Source organism: Rhinatrema bivittatum, chromosome 5 (assembly GCF_901001135.1).
Source record: "Rhinatrema bivittatum chromosome 5, aRhiBiv1.1, whole genome shotgun sequence".
Lineage (NCBI taxonomy): Eukaryota > Metazoa > Chordata > Amphibia > Gymnophiona > Rhinatrematidae > Rhinatrema > Rhinatrema bivittatum.
The window spans coordinates 120,972,553-120,999,129 of record NC_042619.1 but is presented as its reverse complement, the minus strand read 5'-3'; the positions used below and the strand labels follow the sequence as shown (position 1 = coordinate 120,999,129).

At 45.0% G+C, this 26,577-nt stretch overlaps 1 protein-coding gene across 5 annotated transcripts in view; it reads right to left on the bottom strand.

Moving 5' to 3' along the window:
- Positions 1-26,577, bottom strand: part of CAB39L (calcium binding protein 39 like) — a 198,745-nt gene that overhangs the window by 14,557 nt on the left and 157,611 nt on the right. For all 5 annotated transcript variants that reach the window (XM_029602855.1, XM_029602857.1, XM_029602856.1 and 2 more), the window contains 2 exons: positions 20,090-20,155; positions 10,222-10,365 (listed from right to left, as the gene is read on the bottom strand). In XM_029602855.1, coding sequence (XP_029458715.1) covers positions 10,222-10,365; positions 20,090-20,155 — 210 coding nt within the window. The remainder of the gene's footprint in view (positions 1-10,221; positions 10,366-20,089; positions 20,156-26,577) is intronic.

The window sequence follows — 26,577 nt, the reverse complement described above, 5'->3', positions numbered from 1 at the left end:
TTGGGTAATTGCCAGGTTCTTGTGGCCTGGTTTGGCCTCTGTTGGAAACAGGATGTTGGCCTCTGTTGGAAACAGGATGCTGGGCTTGATGGACCCTTGGTCTGACCCAGCATGGCAATTTCTTATGTTCTTAAAGGAAAGGGAGACCTACATGGGATGGGTTTCAATAGGGAGATGGACACTATACATGGAGTGGTGAGCGGTATAGGGAGACTGTACCTGAGGTAAGGTAGGATGGAGGGGGCGTAGGGAGAGAGGACTTGAGGTGGGGGCATGAAATGAGAGACAGGAGGGAAAGAGGAGGAGAGGGAGAGATGATTGGACTGGTAGGGCAGAGAGAGCTAAGGGACTACATTTTGGGTGGAAGAAAGATTGAGAGAGTGCATGGGATCAGGGGTCAGGCGGACCAAATCTATGGAGGAAGAAGGTCAGAAATAGAACATGGAGCTGGAGAATGAAATAGGAATGATGGGATGAAAAGAGAGACTTGAGATTGCAAAAAAAAGAAAATTGGAAGCATGGGGGAGGCTAAGCAGCAGGGAAGGACCTGAAGTGGAGATGGGATGAGAGGCAGAAGAAAGCAGATGAGGGTGAGTACAGAGGGTGGAAATGGGGGACTAGGAGTGAGTGGAAGACAGAAGGGGAAACAGAAGGCTGGGAAGGAGAATGGGGAGAATAGGACAGAGGAGGTGTGAGAGAAGGGGGCAAGAAGGACCGGGAATGGGGGATGAGATTAGGAGACAAAACTGATAGGTAGGTAAGAGTCAGATACTGTATAGGGAAACTGTGAAGATTTGGGCAGAATATGTAGGTAAGAAATAGAAAAGGAAGGAGTACAAAATAATAAAAGATATGGAGAACTTTATTTTATTTTTATATTTAGCTCACGCCTTTTTCATTGCTAGCTGAAGACAAGTTACATTCAGGTACACTAGGAATGTCTCTGTTTCCAGAGAGTTTACATCTAAATTTGTACCTGAGGCAATGAATGGTAAAGTGATCTGCTCAAGGTCACAAGAAGCGTTAGTGGGATTTGAAGCTTAGCTTTGGCAAGGAGCAAGAGGTAAAGAGATGGGATGGGAAAGCCTGAAGAGGGATGGTAGGGAGGAGTCAGAGATCCAGAAAGGAGACAGCAACTGTGGGAGCGGAGGGTAAGGACAAAGGAGCCAGATATCTTGAAATTGGTGAGGTGGATATGGAGGGCTGAGAGGGGGTAATGGAGGGGAGAATTAGTAAGCTGAAAAGCTGAGTCAGCAAGAACTGATAAGGGAGAAGGAGTGGTGATATCTAGTTATGAACGAACAGAGATGCCAAGAAATAAGATGAAAGGAAAAGATCAATGTCAAACACAGATGTAAGGGAGAAAGTGATGCAAACAGAAAGAGGGAGAGAAGAAACAGAAAATGGAAAGGAGACCCTAGAAAAAGGAAAATAGAATCAAGGAAAGCACTGAAAGCAGAAAAAAAGAACAGTACCAATGTGATTAAAAAAACCCATAAAATGCCCAAACAGTTTGGGCTGGATTTTATAAATTTGCGTGAGGGCGTACTTTTGTTCGGGGTCGGTGCACGCAAGGGGGTGCACATTTGTGCAACCTGCACGCGCCGAGCCCGGCGCGCGTTGCCTGTTCCCTCCAAGGCCTCTCCGAAATCGGAGCGGCCTCGGAGGGAACTTTCCTTCGCCCTCCCCCCACCTTCCCCTCCCTAACCCACCCCCCCCGGCCCTATCTAAACCCCCTCCTACCTTTGTTGCCAGATTTACGCCTGCTTTCAGCACGCCAGCGAGCAGCTGGCGCGCCATCACCCGACCCGGGGGCTGGTCCGGAGGCCTTGACCACACCCCTGGGCCGGCGCCACGCCCCCAGTCCCGCCACGAACCGCCCCTTGACCCCGGACATGCCCCCCAGACACGACCCCACTCTGCCCCTTTTACGAAGCCCCGGGACTTGCGCGCCGGCGTGCGAGGGCCCTGCGCGCGTAAATCCGGCTGGATTTACGTGCGCAGGGTATTTAAAATCCGGCCCTTTATGTTTAAAGTTTATGTTTAAAATTTGAATATATCAGCTTTGGGAATGTGTATCTCTGGTGTTTTTGAGGTTTGCATCAGAGGAAGTACATTTCTGTTTCTCCACTGTTGCACTACATGCAGAGACTGACTTTGCAAACTTTTTATTTCTAATCTGTGGTCACTTATATTGTATTTAGGAGGGTCTGTCTGTGTTCTGCATGTGTGACAGAGGTGAGGTATTTTATTAGCATTTCGTTTCTGTAATAATCTTGACTTATTCTGTTTTTTTCAGTAGGTGGTGTATTGGTATTTTAGGGCATGGTGTAATATTTGCAGTGTTACCCTTTCATTGGTAAAATTTTGTAGTTTAAGTCCTGGTTGTTAGTTCCTTTTTAGTATGGCATGTTTGCTATATAAGTTTGGAATGCATTTTTTACATAGTTTGTATTATTTCCCATGTGCCAGGTAATAGAGAGTTTGTGTTGCTGTTATTGAGGTGTCTCCAGAATGTGTGTGTATTATATACTTTGTAGTTCACTTGTGAAGGTATAATTGTATATTTCTACTCTGGTATATGTTTTATAGATCAATTAAATGAAAACTACAAAATCACAGATGTGTCTGAATTCTATATTAATATAAATTAGTATTTATTCTGATGACATACAAATCCTTATCCCAATCACGGAGTCCATTGAAGCCACATACAAAAAAAAAACTGCCATGCACCTATCATATATAAAAAAATTACTTACCCATATGAAACTCATTCTAAATATGTCCAAAACAGAACTTATAGTGCTTAAAGAAAAACATCTAATGAACTCTTACCTCCATTGATATTAGAGGACAAACAAACAAGAATTCAATCGATGCAACAGGTCCATGATTTGGGCTTCATTATTGATAACAAACTAAACTGTAAAGCACATATTGCAACAAAAATCAAAGAAGGATATCACAAATTAGCAATATTAAAACAATTAAAACCCCTCCGTGTTGTGGTTCTCTTTTTTCTGTTTCTCTCTCCCTGCAGGCGCTATTCCCTCGGCTCCGGAAGCCGACCCGAGCCCCTCCCCTTTGGCTGACGCTGATATCACTGATGTCGGAAAAAGCGCGCCAAGAGGGGGGATTTAAACTGGATCAGGACCCAGAGGAGGAAGTGAGACTGCCGCCCGCCCTGCCTAACTACGCAATCAAGGCTAAACTAACCTGCTTCTCTCTCCCTTCTCTCCGTGTTGTGGTTCTCCTTTTTTCTGTTTCTCTCTTCCTGCAGGTGCTGTTCCCTCGGCTCCAGAAGCAGACCCGGGCCCCTCCCCCTTGGCAGACGCTGACGTCACTGATGTCTGAAAAAGCGCGCCAAGAGGGGGGATTTAAACCGGATCGGGACCCGGAGGCGCTGCGAGCCGCACGCCAAAGGAGCGCAACAAAGGGGCATGCCCCTTTGTACTCCCCTGAGAAACCCTACAACATAAAACAAACAGACTACAAATCCAGAACGGACAACACTGAACATGGACAACGAAAGAAATGAACCAGGAACACAAACTATCAAAACCTGCTTCAACAAAGGTAAATATGGAAATAACTACTCACATAAACACAGAAACAGATACACAGCAAACGAAACCAAGAAAACAAAAGCTAGTAACCTCATACAAATAAAAAAAGACCAAAATCACAAACAATGCAATTACAAGTAATTTGCTAATAATAACCTTCTTACTAGTAAATGCACAATCAATCACTAAGAAATTCCCTATAATTACGGACCTATTATATGACACAAAACCAAGCTTCATTGCTGTCACAGAATCATGGCTGAAAAAATCAGACACGTTTTAAAAAATCAAATAGCACATAAAAACTATGATGGCCTTTCAATTAATTCAATTAATGTTACCAATCGATGACACAATTGAAAAAACTTTAAACATATCTAACATGTATCTAGATATCAAACAACTACTAAACCAAATGGAATTAGTTATTAATATAGAGAAAACTGAATTCCTACATTTAGAACATAAAAACATAGAGATAATTCAAAACCCAATTACACTCAAATACAACCAAAAAATAGAATTAGTAGAGAAAATACGAAACCTCGGAGTGATAACTGACACAGAACTAAATATGAAACAACATATATCTTTAAAAGTAAGGGAAGGATATGCCAAACTCATGACTCTTAGAAGACTAAAACCTCTAACAACAACTACAAACTTCCGATCAGTGTTACAAGCCTTAATTTTTGCAAGCACTGACTATTGTAACACCCTTCTACTGGGTTTACCATATACCACGCTAAGACCACTCCAGATACTACAAAAAAACTGCTGCAAGAATTCTGACTGGTAAAAATAAAAGAGACCATATCACCAAAACCCTAGTTGAACAACACTGGTTACCCATTGAGCAAAGAATACAGTACAAAACACTAAAGGGTACATTTTTTAAAAAAGCGCGTACTTTTGTTCGCGCACCAGGCGCAAACAAAAGTACACCGGATTTCAATAGATACGCGTGTAGCCATGCGTATCTTTTAAAATCCGGGGTTGGCGCGCGCAAGGGGTGTGCACATTTGTGCACCTTGCGCGCGCTGAGCCCTGCGCACGCTGCCCATTCCGTACGAGGCCGCTCCGAAATCGAAGTGGCCTCGGAGGGAACTTTCCTTCTGCCTCCCCCCACCTTTCACTCCCTTCCCCTATCTAACCCACCCCCCAGCCCTACCTAAATCCCCCTCCTAACCTTTATCCAGGAAGCTACGCCTGCCTCCAGGCAGTCGTAACTTGCGCGCGCTGAATGTCTGCTGGCGCGGCAGGCCCCGACACAGGCTGCTGTGTTGGGGCACTTGGCCACGCCCCTGGACCGCCCCAGACCGCTGCCACGCCCCCGAACACACCCCAAGCCGATGCCACGCCCCTGGTCACGCCCCCAAACCGCCCCTTTTTGCAAGCCCCGGGACATATGCGCGTCCCGGGGCTTGTGCGCGCCGACGAGCCTATGCAAAATACGCTCGGCGCACGCAGGGGCAGATTTCCTCAGGTTACATGCGTAGCCTTTGAAAATCTGCCCATATGTATCATACATAAATTAATACAAGTGCAAGAATGAAGTGAGTTCCTGGGAAGGTTTTCAAATAGATTATTTAATATTTTCATTACGGTAACTCCTTGTTTAAGATACAGTCCTTAGATAGAATCCCCCAAGGAGTCGCCGTAATGAAAATATTAAATAAATAATCTATTTGAAAACCTTCCCAGGAACTCACTTCATTCTTGCACTTGTATTGATGGTCATAATTGAGAGTGCAAGGTCTACTTCGGTGTGTGTTGGATTCATACATAAATTAATACATAACGAAAAAGCAGAATGGCTGAACACAGCCCTTCACATACACGTCCCTCACAGAAACCTGAGATCTGCAACAAAGCACTGCTAACTATTCCTTCAATCAAAACAGCAAGACTAACCCAAGTAAGGGATAGGGCGCTGTCCTTGGCAGGACCTATACTATGGAACACCATGCCTTTAGAAATCAGATTACAAAGAGACATTAAAACCTTCAGGAAAAGTTTAAAAACATGGCTATTTAAACAAGCATATCAAAAAGATAATGGAGAGTAGAATCCAGGGAAATGTAGGATGTGGTTAGTAAAACACCCACACACATCACCTTAATCAATATGTGTGTATTTTATTTTTATTTTCGCTCACAAACAAAGGATAAGATACATTTATTAATCTGTTTTAAAAATGATACAGAAAGGAATGGACATGATTTATCAAACCCACAAATTAGTATTTTTATGAAACTATGTTACCATAACTTAATGGCACCTGTTTAGTTGATATAATTAATACACAGGCCGATACAGTAAGGACGCGGTAGAAAAAGTGCGGCAGTGCCGGGCGCCTGCTCGTTTGTGCGCGCACAGTTCGGATCACATACCGCGCGATACAGTATTTAAATGGCATGCAAATGCAAGCTGGTACCTGTCATTTGAAATGACAGGTACCAGGAAGTGGATCCAAACTTTAAACAAAAGAAAAGGATCAGAGAAGTATCAGCCGGCCAGTATTCTGAAAATAACTTTCAAACCCAGGGTGGTGGAGCATTGTTGTGCTTGATAAAACCTGCACTCAACAGGATCGGGCAAACTTTCCCCCAGCCCCCGCTCACCTGCCCTGGCCGCATCCATGGGTGCCGGTCTCCGGAGCAGCCCCAGTCCTCTCTCCCCTCCTCCCGGGGGCAGCCGGCGGCGAGAGCGAGAGCGGCTTCAGCAGCCCGGGGCGGATCGGGTGCTCCCCAGCCCTCGCCGGCGATGGTGAATTAGTGCACGCCGTGACCTCTGACATCCAAGCTGGGCGCTCAGGTCACGGCGTGCGTTCATGCACCCTTGATGGCGGGGGCTGCTGGAAGCCGCCTCGCATGGGGAGCGCCAGATCCGCCCCGGGCTGCTGAAGCCGCTCTCGCTCTCACCACCGACTGCCCCCGGGAGGAGGGGAGAGAGGACTGGGGCTGCTCCAGAGACCGGCACCCATGGACGCGGCCAGGGCAGGTGAGCGGGGGCTGGGGGAAAGTTTGCCCGATCCTGTTGAGTGCAGGTTTTATCAAGCACAACAATGCTCCACCACCCTGGGTTTGAAAGTTATTTTTCAGAATACTGTTCGCATTGCAGTGGAAAGGAGAATGCATTGATATAGCGGAGAGAGGAACTGGGACGCTTAAAAAAATCTTTCGTCCTTCCAGTGATGGGATTAGTCGCGATCTGAAGAGTGGCTTTCCCAGGGCATTGGATTTTAGGTTGGGCAGGCAAGAGTTTAGGTTATGCTTGGAAACAACAGGTCCTTCCTTCCTGCTCCGGAGCTGTCAGCGCGCCCGCACGAGAGACCGGCACCATGGACGCGACCAGGGCAGGTGAGCGGGGGCTGGGGGAAAGTTTGCCTGATCCTGTCTCCTCCAAAGGTCTTGTCCCGGGGGGGGGGTGAGGGGGTCATTTGCCCCCTGAAATTTCATCTCTCTGACCTGACGTTCCACACTAACGCAGGGGTAAGGGTAGGCGGTAAATTAGGTTAAACATGCGGCAAAACTGCAGGTTAAAAAAGCGATAATCGGGGCGCACGTTACTGTATGGGAGGGAATAGCTAATCCAATCATTTACATCTCATATACATGCCGCGGGCGGAAAGGCTTTCCTATTGATTTAAAGAAGCGGTAAGGATGGATTAAAAGGGATAGTGAATCGCGGGTTGGACTTACACAGCCAAATTGTGGGTACAAAGCGAGTTAGAAGCAGGGTAACCGCGGCCGCGCTTTACTGTATCGGCCTGAGAGTTAGCAATATTAATTTATGTGCCTTATTGTAAACCGTTGTGACAGCATCTAGCTTAACGATGGTATAGAAAAGACTTTAAATAAAAATAAATAATAAATAAAAATGATTTTAGAACTATCCTTCAACTGTTAATATTTGCTAACCTTGACTATTGTAGTCGCTTTCTTATAGGACTACCATTAACAATACGCACACTACAAATTCTCCAAAATACGGCAGCAAGAATTCTTACTGAAACAAAATAACATGACCACATCACACCAGTTTTAATATCACTGCACTGGCTTCCTATAAAATATAGAAATGAATACAAAATCTTAACACCACCACACAAAGGGTCAGATTTTCAAAGGGGTACGCGCGTAACTCCTGAAAAGCTGCCCCTTCCACCCCTGCGCGCGCCGAGCCTATGTTGCATAGGCTCGGCGGCGCGAACAAGCCCTGGGACGCTCGTAAGTCCCGGGGCTTTCCTGGGGGGGGGGGGGGGGCGTGTCGGGGGCGGTGTCGCAGCCGGCGCATTATCAGGGGGCGTTCTGGGGGTGTGGCCACGGCCTCCGGACCAGCGGAACATGGCACGCCGGCAGCCGGTCCGCAAGTTACGCCTGCCTTGGGCAGGTGTAACTTTTGAAATAAAGGTTGGGGGGGGGGAATTAGTTAGGGCCGGAGGGCGGGTTAGTTAGGGAAAGGAAAGGGAAGGTGGGGGGCGCCAGAAAGAACGTTCCCTCCGAGGCCGCGGCCTCGGAGGGAATGGAGGCAGGCTGCACGGCTCGGCATGTGCAGGCTGCCGATTTTGCGCAGCCTTGCGTGCGCCGGCTCCGGATTTTAAAAGATACGCACGGCTACGTGCATATCTATTAAAATCCGGCGTACTCTTGTTTGCGCCGGGTGTGCGAACAAAAGTACGCATGCGCATACTTTTTAAAAATCTGCCCCAAAATTATTTATGGTGAAAAAACAGACTGGCTCAATACAGCAATAAAAATACACATACCACAGCGAAACCTACGATCCATGAATCAAGGACTCTTACCTATTCCTTCCATAAAAACTGCCCAACTAACACAAGTGAGAGAAAGAGCAATTTCATTAGCAAGCGCAAATTTATGGAACTCACTACCGACTGAAACCCGCTTACAAAAAAACATAAAAAATTTTATAAAAGAAACTAAAACCTGACTGTTCAGGAAGGCTTTTTCTGAAACCAACTAACATTCTTTTCTTCAATAATGAGATCTCACACCCCCCCCCCCCCTTATTACCGCTTTACTGCCATTTTATGAACTTTTAGTAAGAATGTTTTACTTGCCTTTTTATTTTTTTTATCACCGATTTTAACGCTTTTATAGTCTATTTATGTGCTCTTAACATTTTAATTGTGTTTTGATAATATTTTATATTTGCTAGTTCCTTGATAATACGGTGATATGTGTTTTTAGGAATTGAAATGTTCCAGAAATTGTATGCTATTGCTGTAAACCGTTATGATGGAAGTTACCGAATGATGGTATATAAAAACTTGTAGATAAATTTAACATTTGTGAAATATTAAAGTCATAGATGAAACAGTGGTAGGCTGGAGAAAGGTGAAGGATGTACATGAGATGGAGGGCAGAATACCTGGAAAGAGTGGGGAGGAGCAGGAGAGAATTTCTAGAGGAGGTAGGAGAAAATGACTGGAGGGAGGGAATGCTTGAAGAGAGAGAAGCTGGGGGAAGTGGGAGAGAGCGCCTGGAAGGAGTAAGAGAGGGGAGAGAAAGGTAGGAGAAAAAATGAGGGATAATACCTCAAAAGAATGGGGAGAAGGAGAAGAAAATGTCTGGAAGGGGAAAGGGAGAAAATGACTGGACAGAGGGAAGAGTAGAACAAAATGCCCGGTAGGAGGAAAAGAGGGGGGAAAAATAGTGAAGGCGGGATAATGTCTGGAGAGAGAGAGGGAGGGGGAGAGAGAATGCCTGGAAGGAAGAGGAGGAGATAGAGAGAATATTTGGAGGGAGAGAGGAAGGGGGTGGGAACATCTGGAGACACTATCTACAGTTTTAACCCAGTGTGCCATTTGCCCTAGAACTGGCTCTGGTTCCTTCTAAAGACAAAGTTGGCAATTCTTAATGTGTTTTTTAGCCATTTCTAATGGATAATTTCCTGTGGTACATTCAGATAAGAAATGGACAATAAGAGCATCTTACCGTTTTGCTGTAACTCACTCAAAGTAATCTTTGCTTCTCCTGAACAGGCAAACATGGCTCTAACCAGACAATTAACAGCATTTCAAGGGTTAAACACTAAAGGCCTGATTTTAAAAAGCATGTACAATTGGGTTTACACATACATACATAAATGGACTTTTACTCAAGTAAGTGGGCTTTTGAAAATTGATACGTCAGTATGTTACATTTACGCATGTAACTCTCTTGAAAATTACATCCAAAGTGTCTTTTTTCTAAATTGTGTGGTGGGCAAAGTTGTTTTTAATATAACAAAAGATCAGCAAAATCAGATTTCTTCTGTGGTATCTAAGAAGACATTATTAAAACATTTTTGGGTCCTATTGTAAAAAAATGTTCACCCAGAACGAGACAACCCCTTTGGACATAAGAACATAAAAAATTGCCATACTGGGTCAGACCAAGGGTCCATCAAGCCCAGCATCCTCTTTCCAACAGTGGCCAATCCAGGCCACAAGTACCTGGCAGGGAACCAAACACTAAGTATATCTCACGTTACTGCTGCCAGTAATAGCAGTGGTTATTACCTAAGTCAACTTGATTAATAGCAGTTAATGGACTTCTCCTCCATGAACTTATCCAAGTCTCTTTCTTGTTTGACAGGGAACAAGATGAGTTTATGTTAAAGTGTACTGTGCAAATAAATATACCTTAAACACGTGGAATGCTTCAAACTGAATGTTGGGGCTTTTGTCTTTCAGCAGATTCATCATCAGTTTCAGGTTTTCTGGCTTGCTGATATATTTTGTCATGACAGGAAAGTTGTGTCTGTCCAGAATCAGCTCACCCAGCAGCTATTTTAGAAACAAGAAAGCCTTGTGAAATATTATACTGTAACCCTCATAACCCCATTACAAGTCTGTGGGGCAACAGCAGGAAGCCACAGCTCTTAGCATATTGATTTGAGGCCAGACCAAAGGCCAATCGAAAGGCATTCCTTGCCAACAAGCAGGAGACCTAGTTTCAAATTTTAGCTTTACCTTCTTGAGGTATCCATGGAGGAAAACTTAAAGACAACTGTTGCCAACATGATAGCGAAGAGTGGTTATTAGATATGCCAGCAAGAAAACTGCAATCTGTTGTCAGCCATAGCAGCACTGCAACTTTCTCTGTTCAAGAAAATGTTTTACCTTGCAATGCCAGGCACCAAAACAGAACAGCAGCAAGTTAGTTTAGAAAACAGCTCAAGAATTTAGAGAGAGATCAATTTATAGAATACTTTATTTTATGATTCATCTTATTTACATGATGAATTCAGAAACTGCTGTGGTCTCTCATTAATAAGAGATTTATGTTTTGAATGATTGCTCTATAGCGTCAATTTTTTTTTCATCCAGTAGTTTCCTCCTGCTCCTTTGGGTCTCTAGCTAAAATCAGAACAAAAGATTGGATTCTGACGCCATGAGCCTTCATTCTTAGTTACCCGGGGCATTTTTTACCCTATTTTATATTCCCCCCCATCACGACAAAGGTCCTAGGCTGGGGATCATGCCTAACACTCCTTCCCATAACCCTCAAAATTCAATTCAAGGTGTCACCCTTGAGTGATGCTCATTACCTCTTTCCCACCAGGGACTGTGAATGCTGCCTCCTCAGCATCTCCAGCTGACTAGGATGGGGGGAGGAGAAGGGGGCAGAAGACTCAATCCAGAATCAAACTGGATACCTGAACCACCCAAAGCTTCATAATTTCCATAACAAATAAAGCAGAGTTGCTTACCTGTAACAGGTGTTCTCCTAGGACAGCAGGATATTAGTCCAGCATGGAAAAGTTTTGTCAAATTTTCTAGAACTTTGACTGGCCACTGAGCATGCCAGTATCCATGTGTTCATGCAGGGTCTCTCTTAAGTCTCGTAACAGAATTCATGAGCGAAAAACTAAAATAAAACGCAGGAGAACCCAATTCCGTCGGGTGGCAGGCAGGTTTCCTGAGGACTAATATCCTGCTGTGTCGTAGGATAACACCTGTTACAGGTAAGCAACTCTGCTTTCTCCTAGGACAAGCAGGATGGTAGTCCTCACATGTGGGTGACTACCAAGCTACAGGCTGCTCCCAGATGAAAGAAGGACCAAAGGCCCTAACTGGGTGCCAACAGGGCACAATAAATTACGGTGCTATTGGTAACAGAGGGAGGCCAGCCTGATCCCTAACAGTGGGCCTTAGGCAGGGAGAGTTGGGTTTAAACCTGGAAAAGGTTGCGAAGGACAGTTTGGCCGAAGCTACTATCCTGATGACCATCCTTGTCCAGGCAGTAATGGGCGGCGAATGTGTATAGAGAACTCCAGGTCACAGACCTGTAGATTTTGGCAACGGGGACTGCCCATGAGCCACCGATGGTACCATAGTCCTCACAGAGTGAACTTTGACTCTGCCTCCTAGCTGAAGGCCCGCTTGTGTGTAGCAGAAGGAAATAGAATCCGCTAGCCAGCTGAATAAAGTTTGTTTAACCACAGCAATTCCTAATCTATTCTTATTGAAAGATATGAAGAGAGTTGAATGGATTGTCTGTGGCCTGCTGTGCGTTCTAAGTAGAAGGCTAGGGCCCTCTTACAATCCAAAATGTGTAAAGCCCACTCGCCCTGGTGAGAATGGGGCCTCGGAAAAAAGGTGTGCAGAATAATGGACTGATTGAGGTGAAAAATCAGTCACCACCTTAGGTAGGAACTTAGGATGCATACAGAGCAACACCCTATCATGAAAGAATTTTCTGTAGGGCGGATAAGTCACTAATACCTGAAACTCACTAACCCTGCGCGCCGAAGTGATTGCCATCAGGAATAAAACTTTCTAGGTGAAGAACTACAGATTGCAGGAGCACATAGGCTCAAAGGGATGGTGCTGAGCCGCGTTAACACAAGGTTGAGGTCCCAGGACACAACAGAAAGCCGGGGGGGGGGGGGGGGGGCTTCAGTTGAAGCAAGCCCTGCATAAAGTGACCTACGATGGGCTGAACAGATATGGGAGTGCCCACAACACCTTGATGGTAAGCACTAACCACACTCAGGTGGACCCGGACTGAGGTGGTCTTAAGTCCATCTTCGGAAAGGTGCCACAAATAGTCCAAGAACCTCAGGGTGGGGCAGGTGAATGGATCTAAGCCATGTCCCTCGGACCAGAGGGAAAATATCCTCCACTTCAGTTGGTAATGCTTCCTGGAAGCTACCAGCACCTGAGACACATCGTCAGAGAGGTCCAGGGGTTGAAGGACTAGACGCTCAACATCCAGGCCGTCAGGGCTAATGCTCAGAGGTTTGGATGGCACAGTCTGCCCTGATCTTGTGTTATCAGATTGGGTGAGGTCCCCAGCCAGATGGGCTCCCTGACTGACAGGTCCTGAAGGAGCGGAAACCAGCCTATCTGGGCCAGTATGGGGCCATGAGAATCATGGTCCCCCCAGTCCTGCTGGAGCTTCAAGAGAGTCTTCATGTCCAGCGGAAGAGGAGGATACACGTACAGAAGGCCAGTGCCCTAATGTTGGGCAAAGGCATCAGAGGCTGAAAGTCCGTCCGTCCTGGATAGGAAGCAGAAGTTGCTCACCTTGCGGTTGTAGAGGGAGTTAAAGAGATCCACATCCAGAGTTCCCCACTGGTGGAATAAAGCTCAGGGGTCTGCCAATACGTTCATGTCTCCGGCCAGGTACATCGCTCTCAGGGACATGCCCTGTGACAGAACCCAGGACTAAATTTGTACTAACTCCTGACAGAGAAGGAAGAACCCATGCTTCCATGTTTGTTGATGTACTACATTACTACCTGGTTGTCTGTCCGGATCAGGACTGTTTTGTGAGACAGGCGGTCCCAAAACGCCCAAAGAGCGTAACGAATCGCCTAAAGCTCCAGGAAATTTATCTGACAGAGAGATTCCTGAGCCGTCCACCGACCCTGCATGTGTAGACTGTCCACATGGACCCCCCAACCTTGGGGAAAGGCATCAGTGATAAGTACTACCTGAGGCAGGGCAGCCTGAAAAGGGCTCCCCTACTCCAGATTGGAGAGATTCTCCCACCAGGACAGGGAGACCTGGAAGAGGTGCCGTGACAGACACATGTGCCTCAAGGTCCTGGGATGCTTGTAGCCATTGCGACCATAATGTCCACTGTGCTCTGCGCATGCAGAGGCGGGCCAACAGAGTGATCTGGACAGAGGTAGCCATGTGGCCCAAGAGATGAAGCAGCAGATGGGTGGGAACCTGATGATTGCTGTGCACCAAGCCAGCCAGAGATGAGCGGGCAAGAGCCTGATCTTGGGGCAGAAATGTATTGGCCTGAACCGTGTCCAGTCTGGCTCCTATGAATTCCAGATGGGGTAGCGGGCAGAGGTGGGACTTTTGGTAATTGATAACAAACCCCAGGGACTGCAGCAACTGGATAGCCAGATGTAGAGAGCTTAGTGCCTCCTGTTGGGAGGCGCTCTTAATCAGCCAGTAGTCCAGGCAGGGGAACACATACACCCCCTGACGCCAGAGGTGCACCCCCACCACTGCCAGGCACTTGGTAAAAACCCGAGGGGCTGAAGCCAGGCCAAACGGCAGTACTCAATACAAGTAGTGAGCCTCTCCTACCACAAAGCGAACATACTTTCTGTGACTCAGGAAGATTGCAATGTGGGCATAGGCATCTTTCAGGTCAAGAGAGCAGAGCCAGTCTAGTCTGCTGAGGAGAGGGATCAGGGTGCCCAGAAAGACCATTTTGAACTTTTCTCTTTGCAGGAATTTGTTCAAGGCTCTAAGATCGAGAATGGGGTGTAGCTCCCCCCAGTTCTCTTTGATATCAGGAAATACCTTGAAAAGAACCCTTGGCCCTGTTGGTGGAGGGGAATGGATTCTACTGATCCTGCCATTATAAGGGCAGACAGCTCTGTCAAAAGTATTACTTGCTGGGCGGACGAACCTCACAATGGACATGGAGGAAAATCTACAGGGATGTCCCTGAAATTCAGCCGATAACCCCGGAGTATGATCGTGAGAACCCAGTGGTCCAATGTAACAAGGGGCCAGCGGTGGGCGAAGCGAAGTAACCTGCCCCCTACTGGGGTGCCGGATGCCAGGGTTATGGTGGGCTGACTCACGCTCCCTCAACCCCAGTCAAAACCCTGTAGTGGGGCTCTGCTGGGGAGCTGGCTGGGGCTTGGGGGTCCACTGTAGATGAGGATGACCCCTGGAACCAACACAGGGCGCACATGACTGAGAGGCAGGAGGGTAATTATTTCCTTTGGCGGTAGAAGGACTTCCACAAACGTTGCCGTGAGGACTTCCTGGCTGAAGATGGCGCGTCGGAAGCACTAGCCGATAGCTGTTGAAGGATCTCATGGTAGTCCTTCAATTGGGCTACCGCATCTCTGATCTTGTCCCCGAAGAGATTCTCTCCCATGCAGGGCAGATCAGCCACCTTCTCCTGTACCCCCAGGTGGAGGTCTGAGGCTCGGAGCCAGGCCATCCTATGAGCACCAATGCCCACTACAGCCTCCCTCACTGCTGTCTCAAAGACATCCTAGGTGGATCTCACCTCTAGACCCTGTTGCACCACAGCAGAGAACACATTTTGTTGCTGCTGTGGCAGGCATTCTGAAAGCTCCTGGATCTGTTTCCATAGGTTCCGGTTATATTGGGTCATATACAATTAGTAGGAGGCAAAGCGGGCGATGAGCATAGTGCCCTGAAATACCTTCCTACCTAGGGCATCCAACTCCCTGTGATCCCGGCTCGGAGGGGTGGAAGCATGGGTGCAGGAGTGCTTGACGTTTTTGAGAGCGGACTCTACTATCAATGATTGGTGAAAGAATGGTGTTTACCAAGTAGATGGCATCCGCCTTCCTATTTACCAGAGGAACTGACACTAGATGTTCCCAGATCCTCAGGATTGGGATGGCCACTATCTCCTTTGGGGCATCAATAAGATGCTGGATGTTCTCCAGTTTACGTCGAGCATCTTTCTCTGTGAGGAGCTGGAAGGGGATGGCTTCGGCCATGGCCCTGACAAAACCAGCAAAGGAGAGATCTTCTGGGGGAGACCTATGCCTTTCATCTGGGGGCAAAGGTTCCGACAGGATATCCCGGAGTCCTCAGAGGAAGACTCTGAGGTATCATCGCTGAGGGGATATATGGGCCCTCATTCTCACTAAGTTCCCTGGGGGGGGGGGGGACCTACTCGGGTGAGACCTGTTCAAGCCCCTTGGTGTGGGTACCGAGGGCCTTGAGGGTACCGGTGATCTCGAGGGCGGCAAGGGCACCAATGGCAGTGGAATTCCCAATAGCCCGGGTAAGGGCTCAGGGAACTGAGGCCTCAGTATCAAAAAGCCGACGGAGCTAGTGGCCGCAGTGAATCTTCCTCCTTGGAGGACCCAACAATGGGAATCGCTCCAGAGGGGGCATCGGTGGCTGTTGGGGCATCGAGGAACTCCTTGGCATTGGTTGCGTCAGAAGGACACTGAGGAGGTCGTCCAGACGCTCGAGCAGGGGTATCAACAGCACTGGTGCAGGTTCCGGCACTGGTATGGGAGCCAGTGCCGGGGGCGGTTTGATGCCCCGCAGGGCTCGGAGTACCGCACTCTGCACCCTGTGGTCCAACTCCTCCTGGAAGTCCTGTAAAGCTAGGACTGATGGACGGGGATGAAGCGTCACCAGGGCCTCTTTGGAGCCTGGCACAGATATCGGTGGGAACGCCTGGGACTCCCGGGTCTGTCAGAGGATGGGGCCTCCTCACTACAGGGTCACTATGGTGGCAGCATGGAAGCCGTCGATGCCGCATTGGTACCGGGGCCTTGCGCTGATGGCGACCGGTGACAGTGTTTGCAGGACTTCCTGAAATGCTTGGCCTGGTCTTTCCCCGGCACCGAGGAAGATGAAGATCCTGATGTTTTTGAGAGTGTCGACATCGGAGAGGGCCTATCACCGGCCCCTCTTTCCCTGGATGAACCTACTGGAGGAGTAGATAAGATCAAATTATCCATTTGTTCCCCTCGGCCTTCAGGAGTCAACGTCTCCGATGCCGGAGTGGATGGAGTGGACTTTTTGGAACCAAAGAGTTTTTCCATCTTGTCTAGCTGAGCATGACGGCCCTTGGGGGTCATCTGATCACACAGATGACACCCTCTGACATTGTGCGATGTCCCCAGGCAGAAGATACAAACCTCGTGCAGATCAGTAATGGACATGGTCCACGGGCACTGGGGGCACCTTTGAAAACTGGATGATGCCATGAAAAATAGCCAGCGAGCGGTCTATGGCTGGCAGCCACCGAGGAGCGACATGCCGGGAATCGACCACTAGGAAGGTAAAAATAACCTACCGTGCTGTAGAAGGGGCACTGACCAGAGAAGAGCAACCTGACATTGAAAAACTGAAGAACCAGGTAAGAAAATTGCTCAGTGGGCCAGTCAAAGTTCTAGAAACTTTGACAAAAGTTTTCCGTGCTGGGCTCCATCTGATGATGTCACCCACACGCGAGGACTACCATCCTGCTTGTCCTAGGAGAAAGTAAGAGTTTTCTAAAATAGTGCTTTGGTATTTATAATATTTGTTAAACTAAACCAAAGAGCCACAGTTACATTTGGACACATTTTCTAAAATATAGTTTTTACTCGAGCCAAAGCAAGTAACATGTAATTTTCCTGCATTTGCTTTTCCATCCACATTGATTGCTTTAGATTTGTCTGGGTAACAGAAACTCTTGTACAGTCTCTTCAAACTCAGTGCCTCAATTGAAGTTATAGGCCAATCAGTGCCTGGAAGTTAAAGACTTTGTCACAGCAACGAAATGGATTACTGCAGGTTGAGAATTAGATCACTACAGAAATCAGGAAGGAGGACAGAGTATTTATAAAATGTACTGCACACAGATCTTCAATTACAGCAAACCCTAATTCAATTGTAACATATTTTCCAAAATGTAATAGAGTGCATTAATTCTTTTAGGATGGCAGCCCAACCTAGAAGCTGTTTAAAAAAATGAAATCAGTATTCTGTATAGAATAGTAAAGTGCAGAGATCTGTCTGTGAAATTTTAGAATGAAACTTCTTTAAATAGTTTTATTTACTACAACTCTTTTTTACTGACATCCACATGTTTACTTTCTTACCTGAGCTATATGTGGACCAAATCCCAGCATCTTGGTCATCTTTCCTTTCACAATAAAATTAAGGATGACATCAAATATATATCAATGATAGTCACATCATGCCATCATGGGGCTGATGCTTTCAGCAGCTGCAAGGGTAGGTCAAAACTGAGAAAAAGGGATGGTACAATCATGATCATCTTCCCTGGGGAATGGCAAACACTGTGAATTCCATCTGACCTTGATATATTCTAGAGATGTGAATCGGAACCAGAATCGGATCCGATTTCAGTTCCGATTCACATCTCTAAATTATATTCTATTGTGTGTAGAACTTCTTGCTTTAAATATCCTAGATTTGGGGTCTAGGGTCCAACCTAAATTGTGGAAATTACAGATCCCGCATTTGCTGTCTCTATCACAAATAGGCGGTTTCATGCTGGCCCGTTTGTAGATCAGATGTTTGCCTGCAAGCAGCGGGCTGGCACCTTCCCGATCTGCTGTGCCCACCAGTTGTTCTGGATTGGCTTCCCTCCACTCACTACGATCAGCTGTTTCTGTACCAGCTTCCCCCGCCTGTGCTGGTTACATCTACTGCTACCCCGTCCCATAAATCACTTGTTTCTCCGCCTGCTCCGGGCATCCCCTCCAAATCCCTATTTCAATGCCAATTCCCTAGTGCTGCCCCCGCCCCTCCTGCCACCAGCAGTCAGATGTTTCTCTGCAAGCCTTTCACTTGTTCTGGACTGACTCTTGCTCCATCAACCCTCACTGTCATTCAGGCTACTGATCTGCTCTTTCCCACCATGGACTCCTTCCTGCCCTGGTCTGCCAATGAGTTTTTCCCACCTACCTGCAGGTAGCCGATCTTCAGGCCTTCTAGCTCCTTTATACCTTAGCTTGCCTACTGACTTTTGAAAATTCCTGCTAATAAAATTCAAATATTCTACTTGATTACAAATTTGTCTTATTTTACTCTGCTGGAATTATTTGAAGTTTATCCTACAATTTATAAGCAGGGCCCTAATCACGCTTTTCGGATCAAGGTTAAGTAAATTCCATGATCATTATGATGACAAAGATTATTTCTAGCGTAATATTACTATAAGTTTATTCTTCTGCCTAAAAATAAGAAGTGCTAAGTAAAACTGCCCGATTTAGATTTTAGTCTGGGTTACAATATATTATGGTAACTGCAGATTTAATTGGTCACACACGTTCCTAAGAGATACTTTCAGATTAGGAACTCTGTGTACTTATTGATGGCTGTGTATCCATCGTGGTAAAACACCATGAAACACATACTACATGGTACAAAGATGGCCAACTCTGGACCTCAAGAGCCACAAATAGGCCTGGTTTTCAGGATATCCGCAATGGATATGCATGAGGTCGATTTGCATGCCCTGCCTCCACTGTATGCAAATATGCCTCATGCATATTCATTGTGGATATCCTGAAAAGCAGCCTTTTTTAAGGCTTTTGAGGACCAGAGCTGGCCACCCCTGACACAATATTTTAGGGGGTTCAATTTTGAAAAGGGATTCTTCGCAGGTAAACAAGAGGTTTCCCTGCAGAGAAAGCTCCTTTGAATATTGCTCCTCTCCTCCACCCGGGGCAGGAAAAGGGGCAAAGGGAAAAAGGAGGAGGTGGGGGGAGGCACTAGGGCCATCCCGACAAAGTATGCGTAGGGAGATCTTTTTTAACACCTAGCTTACCTACAAAGCCCTAAGGGCACATATGTACCTGCCATCCCTGCCAGAGAACGGCTCGTAGGCCCATGGGCAGAAAGTACCTGAAAGCACTGCAGGGAGGAATCTACATCCACAAGTACTAGTTTAACTGATCTCCTCTTTAAGAGTTATCGTATTTAACCTGCAGTGCTCCTCTGCACAATGAAATAACATTTTAATATGTCAAAGCATATTGCTTCAGTTTACTAGATCAAGAATATTCCTTTAACAAACGGATACTGTTCTGCAATTTACATGAAATAAAAAGTTTTATCTATTGCAGGTTTACTCTTTCATCAGGGATTCACTGACGTCGGGATTAGATGCTCGACTGGTTCGGTTCACAAAAAACGGGCTATTTCAAAAGAATCCTATTCCTTTACTGGATAGTAGTTTGTGCTGGCTCCAAACAGATCATTTCAATCTGCTGTGAGCTCAGAATGCTCTGCGTGAACCACACACTATCCTCATAGCTGAAGCAACAGCTTAAAAAGAAAAAGAAAAGAACTAAAAAGAACAATCTTTCAACTCCATGTTCTAAAAGTTATAGCACCTTGTCACACTCTGTTGCCTTCAACTTGTTAGCAATTCTCTGAACAGGCTCTCACCATGAGCAGTATGACAAATACATGGACTGCACTGCTCCTATTCTTCTAGACATGCAATCCAACAAGCCCATGCAGTGCAAGGCTCATCAAACCCATCACTTACTCAGAATGTTCTCCTTACCTTTAAAGACTGTCTCTTTGTTACGTAATTCTCTGAGTGCAGTAATTTTTCATAGTCGCTAAATATCTAAAAATAATAATAACAACAATTATACTTCTGTTCCCTATTATTCTCCCATGTGATATTCTTTCAACACTAAACATGGAGAGCACAATTTTCAAAGCAATTTACATAGGTCAAAAACATTTTATGCCCATTAACCGGCAGTCTGGACATTGCCCTTCCTTGATGTGGGTAGGCACGGAACAATGCAAAGACTTTCAGCCACATTGAGAGGTGACATTCTTGGGAGAAGGAGGGGTATGTGCATGTTTGGGTTAGGGGAGGAGAACAACATGCACAGACTGCATTTTCAACTCTATGGGGCCGATGCAACAAAAGTGCAAAAAAAGTAGGCGCTCACTGTTGAGCAACCGCTCTCCTATGCGCACCCAGGCACCTCTCCTGGGTTCACGTTGCAATATTTAAAAGAGCGGTCGTGCTGCCAAGGAGACGCTAGGGTCGACTGCATGCCCCTAGCGCCTCCTTGGCAGCGGGCACCTAGGAGAGGTCGGCTGTCCGCGGGTTAGGAAAGCAGACACTCAATTTTACGAGCGTCCATTTTCCTAACTGGTGCACAGCCACGGTTTAGGAAAATGGATGCTTGCTAACTGAGCGTCCGTTTCCCTAACCTGACCGCCGGCACTTTTTAAAAATTTTTTAATTGTTTTAACTTTTGGTTCCTCCGACTTAATATTGCCACGATATTAAGTCGGATGTACAGAAAAGCAGTATTTTCTGCTTTTCTCTACAACGTTTTGGAGTGCTCAGAAATTAACATCTGCTCTGGTCAGGCGTTAATTTCCGAGCGAAAAATGTGCGGGTCCAGCGCACTTTTTTTGCATGTGGGGTGAATAACTAATAGCCTCATCAACATGTATTTGCATGTGATGAGCGCTATTAGTTTCGCAGCGCATTGGACGCGCTAATCCCCTTATAGCATTAGGGGCTGTGGATGCGCATCCAAAACATGCATCCAACCGTGGGTTAAACAGTGTGCTCAGCTGAGCGCACTGTTTTGCATCAGCCCCCTATGTGCTTCATGTATTCCATGAAAAAAAGAATCCAAAGAAAAAGCAGGCACCAAATGTCAATGGGTATTCTGTACCCGTGGCAAGTTTCAAAGTGAAACTGGGGCAAAGCGGCAGACCATATGAAAACTGATGCAAACAGACCATCATGTGGGAGATCCCTTCCAATGGCATTTCAGTCTGTGCTCCCGAATCCCATTTCATCTGCCGCTTTGCCATGTTACCCAAGTACATACGGGCCACAATATTCAAACTGCCTACATGTATGCAAAGTTTGCAAGTACTTTTTAACTGCAGTCCTTCCAGCAATTTGTTGTAAAGGAACCTACGTGTGCACTCTCACTTAGCTGCAGGAAGTTGGGTCCTTGCTGCCACTTTGTGTGAGGGGAGAATTTTCCTGGTAAAGAGCGTGTGCAGATTTGAAAGTGCTATCGACGCACATATTGTTCCTCTCCCCCAGCTTCAACATGGCCCCTGGGAATGCCTCTTCCCAATGCGGCAGGGCAATTTTCAGACAGCCAATTAATGCAGGTAAAAATGCTTTTTACCTATACAAATTGCTTTGCTAATTGTCCTTATGGTACTCCAGATTTAAACCAATGACGTATACAGATACACATATGTGGGTATACATGTAAATGAATGGGTCCTCCTGCCCAAATTATTGTATGTTATTGTACACAAACATGGGCATAAGGACTGCAAAATGAAAAAAACATATTAAATTCAATTCAACTTGATATTCTTCTTTAACAAAGTCAGTACAAAGTGCATTACTGGAATAAAAAACTCATATAATAAATTCTGTCTGCCCAAATTTAAGCAAGGTAACACTAGGCAGTAAGAAGTCCCATAGGCAAAATATGTAATTTTAAAACATCTTGAACTTAATTGTATTTTTTTTAGCTGAGTGGGTAGAGATTGGCAGCAGTTTTTTCATGCTCAGCCAGAACCAGAAATAGGATCCAATGCCATGAGCCTTCATTTGCAAGTTTCCATGATTATTGTTTATTATCTATTTTATACTCTCGCCAACTCAGCCCAGTCGTTGCAGTGAGTGTCTTCAGCCAGGGGCCACGCACGCACCAGGCTCCTTCTGGAATGCTGCAATCAAAGGCCCTGAATCTGGCCACTAGTTGTCACTGTTGCACAATGATGCGAGCTCCATCACCACAGGAAATGCTGCCTCCTCAGCATCCCTGTGCCTGGCCAACCCGGAGAGCAGAAGACCTGAACTGGGAATACAACTCAGGTACTCAGCATGGCAGTGCACAAGCCAGCCCATGAAATGTTTAAAATTTTTAAAAAATAGCTAAAAAATATATCATCCCATCCAAAAGAAAGCACATTCATATGCTAACATTCAGCATTCTAGCTAGTAGATAATACAATTTTATATTTGCTTGGATTTAATGGATATGAATACAGAGGTGAATACTGAAAGCATAGAAGCAAAGAAACATGACAGCAGTAAAAGACCATCTAACCTGCCCATCTTCCCAATAAATATAGCACTTACAATTCCCATCATTCCCTCAGAATTTCCCTGTGTTTATCCCGTGTTTTCTTTAATTCAGATACCATTTTTGTCTCCACCACCTCCACTTGAAGTCCTACCTGTAAAGAAATATTTCCTAAGTTTACTCCTGAGTCTACTCCCTTTTGCCCTCATCCAATGACCTCTCATTTTGCAGCTTTCTTTCTGATGAGACTCTCCTCCTGTGCATGGAAAAGTTTGAGATATTTAAATATCTGTATCATATCTCTCCTATCTCACCTTTCTTTGAGGGTATGTTTAGATCTTTAAGTATGCCTTAGAATGAAGACCACTGACCATTTTAGAAGCCACCCTCTGGACTGACTCCATCCTGTTTATATTCTTTTGAAGGTGCAGTTTCCAGAATTGTACACACGGTCTCACCAGGGACCTATACAGGGGCAATATCACCTACTGTTTTCTGCTGACCATTCCTCTCCCTATGCAGTTAAGCATCTTTCTGGCTTTTACCATCGCTTTATCCACCTGTTTGACCATCTTCAGATCATAAGATATAATCACCCCCAGATCCTGCTCTTCTTTTGTGCTTAGAAGAATTTTACCTCCAATACTGTACCACTCCCTTGGATTTTTGCAGCCTAAAATGCATTACTCTGAATTTTTTTGCATGAAATCTTAGCTGCCAGACTCAAGACTATTCCTCAAGCTTTGCTAGATCCTTCTCATGTTTTCTACATCTTTCTCACTGTCTACCATATTGCAAATTTTGGTATCATTGTCAAAAAGACAAACCTTTCCCAACAACTCTTACGCTATGTTGAAAAGAACCGGTCCAAAGACGGATCATTGAGCCACACTGATAGTAACGCCCCCCTCTTCAGAGTAAAATCCATTTACCACTACCCACTGCTGCTTCCCACTCAGCCAGCAGGGCATTAAATTTATTTATGTGCCAAGAGGATCTAAAATGGTGATCTAGCTCTACACGGCATCACATCTCTCTTCTCGTCTTGGTTTCCTACTTCGTCCATTATGCCTCATTCTAGCCGCAAGTGAAGGGCCAAGGAGAGGGAGGTGTCAGTGCCCCCTCCTGAGGGTCCGATTGTTGGCCCAATGGATGTGCACGTGCAGCGAGGGGTCGGCTTGCCGGGAAGTGAATCGCTGAAAGTAAGTCGAGAAGAAGAAGTACTCAACTCCGTCCCAGATTCAATTACATCGCTGTCTCTGGCGGAAAGGACAGCTCCTGTTAGTCTTGCTGCAACAAGGATCTTCTCACCGCAACAGAGCTTGGCGCATGCCGATGATGTTGCATCTCCTGAGCCTCATTCTGAGACCGCAGTGCCTGCGATCGCTGCTGCAGAGCTCGGCATGGTCACCGCCGGCGCTTCAGGAGCAGTTCCCCCTGGAGGTTGTCAACAGCATGTTGAAAAGGAATCTGCTCATGGAACAACTTTATCTTTGGAATTACCTTCTGTTAGTCCCTTTGTCATAGTAAGACCTCCTACATTCTCCTTAGAAACTATATGGGAAGCTATTGTGACTTTAAATTCTAATTTAATAGCTCAGCTAAATCCTTTGGTTAAACAAGTTACCCAGATTGAAAATCAAGTTCAGATTTTTAAAGAGGAGAATGTGGGGTTTAGCCGTTCTTGTGAAACCTTTAAATTGGAAATTGATAATGTGACAATTACAGTGAACACTGATGAAAGAAAATCAGGTTTTGATGAACAGGATTGAAAATTTGGAAAATCAAATCCATGGAAGGAACCTGCATAGATTAATTTTCCTGAAGTTCCTTATACTTTGGCAAATGATGTGTGGAGGAAATATTTGCTGGAAGTATTAAAGATTCCAGAACAAGCCATTCCACCAAGTGCACGGATTTATTATCCTTTTAAGAAAAAAACCTGATGAAGGACAAAATATGCAGTCTCTATCTCCTGTTGATTCGGGTCCGGGAGATGACTGATAGAGAAATAGCTCAACCAGTGACTTTAATTGTTTACTTTCTTTTGGAATCAGATAAGGATTGGACTCTAAGATGTTCTTCAGACATCATTTAGAGCCTTTCATTAATCTTAAAGTTCGAGTTTTTCCGGACTTAGCTAGACATATGCAGAAAAAGAGGAAACAATTCCTCCTGATGAGGCCTGCAATTGGGTTCCTTCTTTATTTTGAAATACCCATGTAAATATCTCATAAAATATAACAATGTTTCTTATACTTTTTTTCATCCATCTCAGTTGTCTAATTTTCTTATTGATAAAGGGTTAAATGTTGAGGGAATCTCATCTTCAAATGCTATTTGACCTCATAAGGGTTGGGAATGTAAGTCCTCTTTATAGATTTGATACCCCTCTGTAAGCTAGTACTTTCTTTATAATTTTTAGTATTTCTTCTTGGAATAGTGTTTGGATCCTGGGCTTGAGGTCTTGGATCATAGATTGGCATTAATAAATTTTCCTATATTGATTTTTTTGATGGCCTGTATATAGGTTATCTTTGCCTATAATTATATGTCAACTGTTTTCTTTTCAAGTTTTGCTTGAATGTATCCTAAAATGTAATAAATAAAAAATGTTATTTATGAGGAACTGTGTCAAAGGCCTTACTGAAATCCAAGTACACTACATCTAGCGCAATGCTTTGATCCAACTCTCTGATCACCCAATCAAAGAACTTGATCAGATTCGTCTGACAAGATCTACCTCTACTAAAACTATGTTGCCTCAGATCTTGCAATTCACTAGATTTCAGAAACTGCACTATCCTCTGTTTTAGCAGCAATTCCATTAATTTGCGCACCACAGATGTCAGACTAACTGGCCTGTAGTTCCCAGCCTCCTCCTTACTTTCACTTTAATGAACAGGAACTGCATAAGCCCATCTCCATTCCTCTGGAACTACTCCCAACTCTATAGAAGCATCGAAAAGGTCAGCCAGTGGAGCTGCCAGGACTTCTTTAAGTTCTCTTGGATGTATCGTATCTGGTCCCATTGCCTTATCTACTTTAATTTTAGTTAGCTCCTCACGAACACACTTTTTAAAAAAATATATATTTTATTAAATTTCAAAATATTTAGACAGCAATATATGTCACTGAAATAAGGGTCAAAAGTAAGGAAGCAAACATTATATTATCAAAATCAATAAAGAAAACAAAGTTACCATAGAGCCAAGTACAAGGTAATGTGGGAGATCCAAGGGCTCCACTGAGCATATTTTTTAACAAGCAATGGGAAAAAGCAAAATTAAGAAGAAAGAAGAGACCAGCAAACTATTCCTCAACAGTACGGTAACTACATCAGCAAGCAGCATATACAGTTGTATGAGAGTCTAAAAAAACTCTCAACTGTGAGGGTTCAAAGAATACATATCTTACATTATTGAAATTCAAAATCCATTTACAGGGATAACGTAATATCATCTGTGCCCCTATTTGCCTAACTTTTTTACTTAAAGTTAAAAAAAAATTTCTGCGTTGTTGAGTAGATCTAGCAATGTCTGGGTACATCCAAATCTTTTGACCGAAGTATAAAAATTCTCTATTATGAAGAAATAATCTAAGAATCATATCACAGTCAGAATGAAAAATGAAACTAATAAAGTTCCACAATCCATGACCTGGTCATCTCCAGATATGGAGATATCTGAAGGCACTGCAGTGAGGGCTTGATTACCCTGACCAGCATCCTCTTTCTCTGCAACAGAAGTAAAATAAATCTTAGAAATAGGAGACAACATTTCAGAAGTAATTTTCAAAATATCAGTAAGATATTTCTTAAACTGATCTCACGGGGAACTCAAATTGATTCTAGGGAAATTCAAAACTCTCAAATTTAAATACTTGAGAGCATTTTCCAAATTCTCCAGATTTTTAGTTTTAACAATGTCTCCTTAAACCAAATCATTCTGAATCA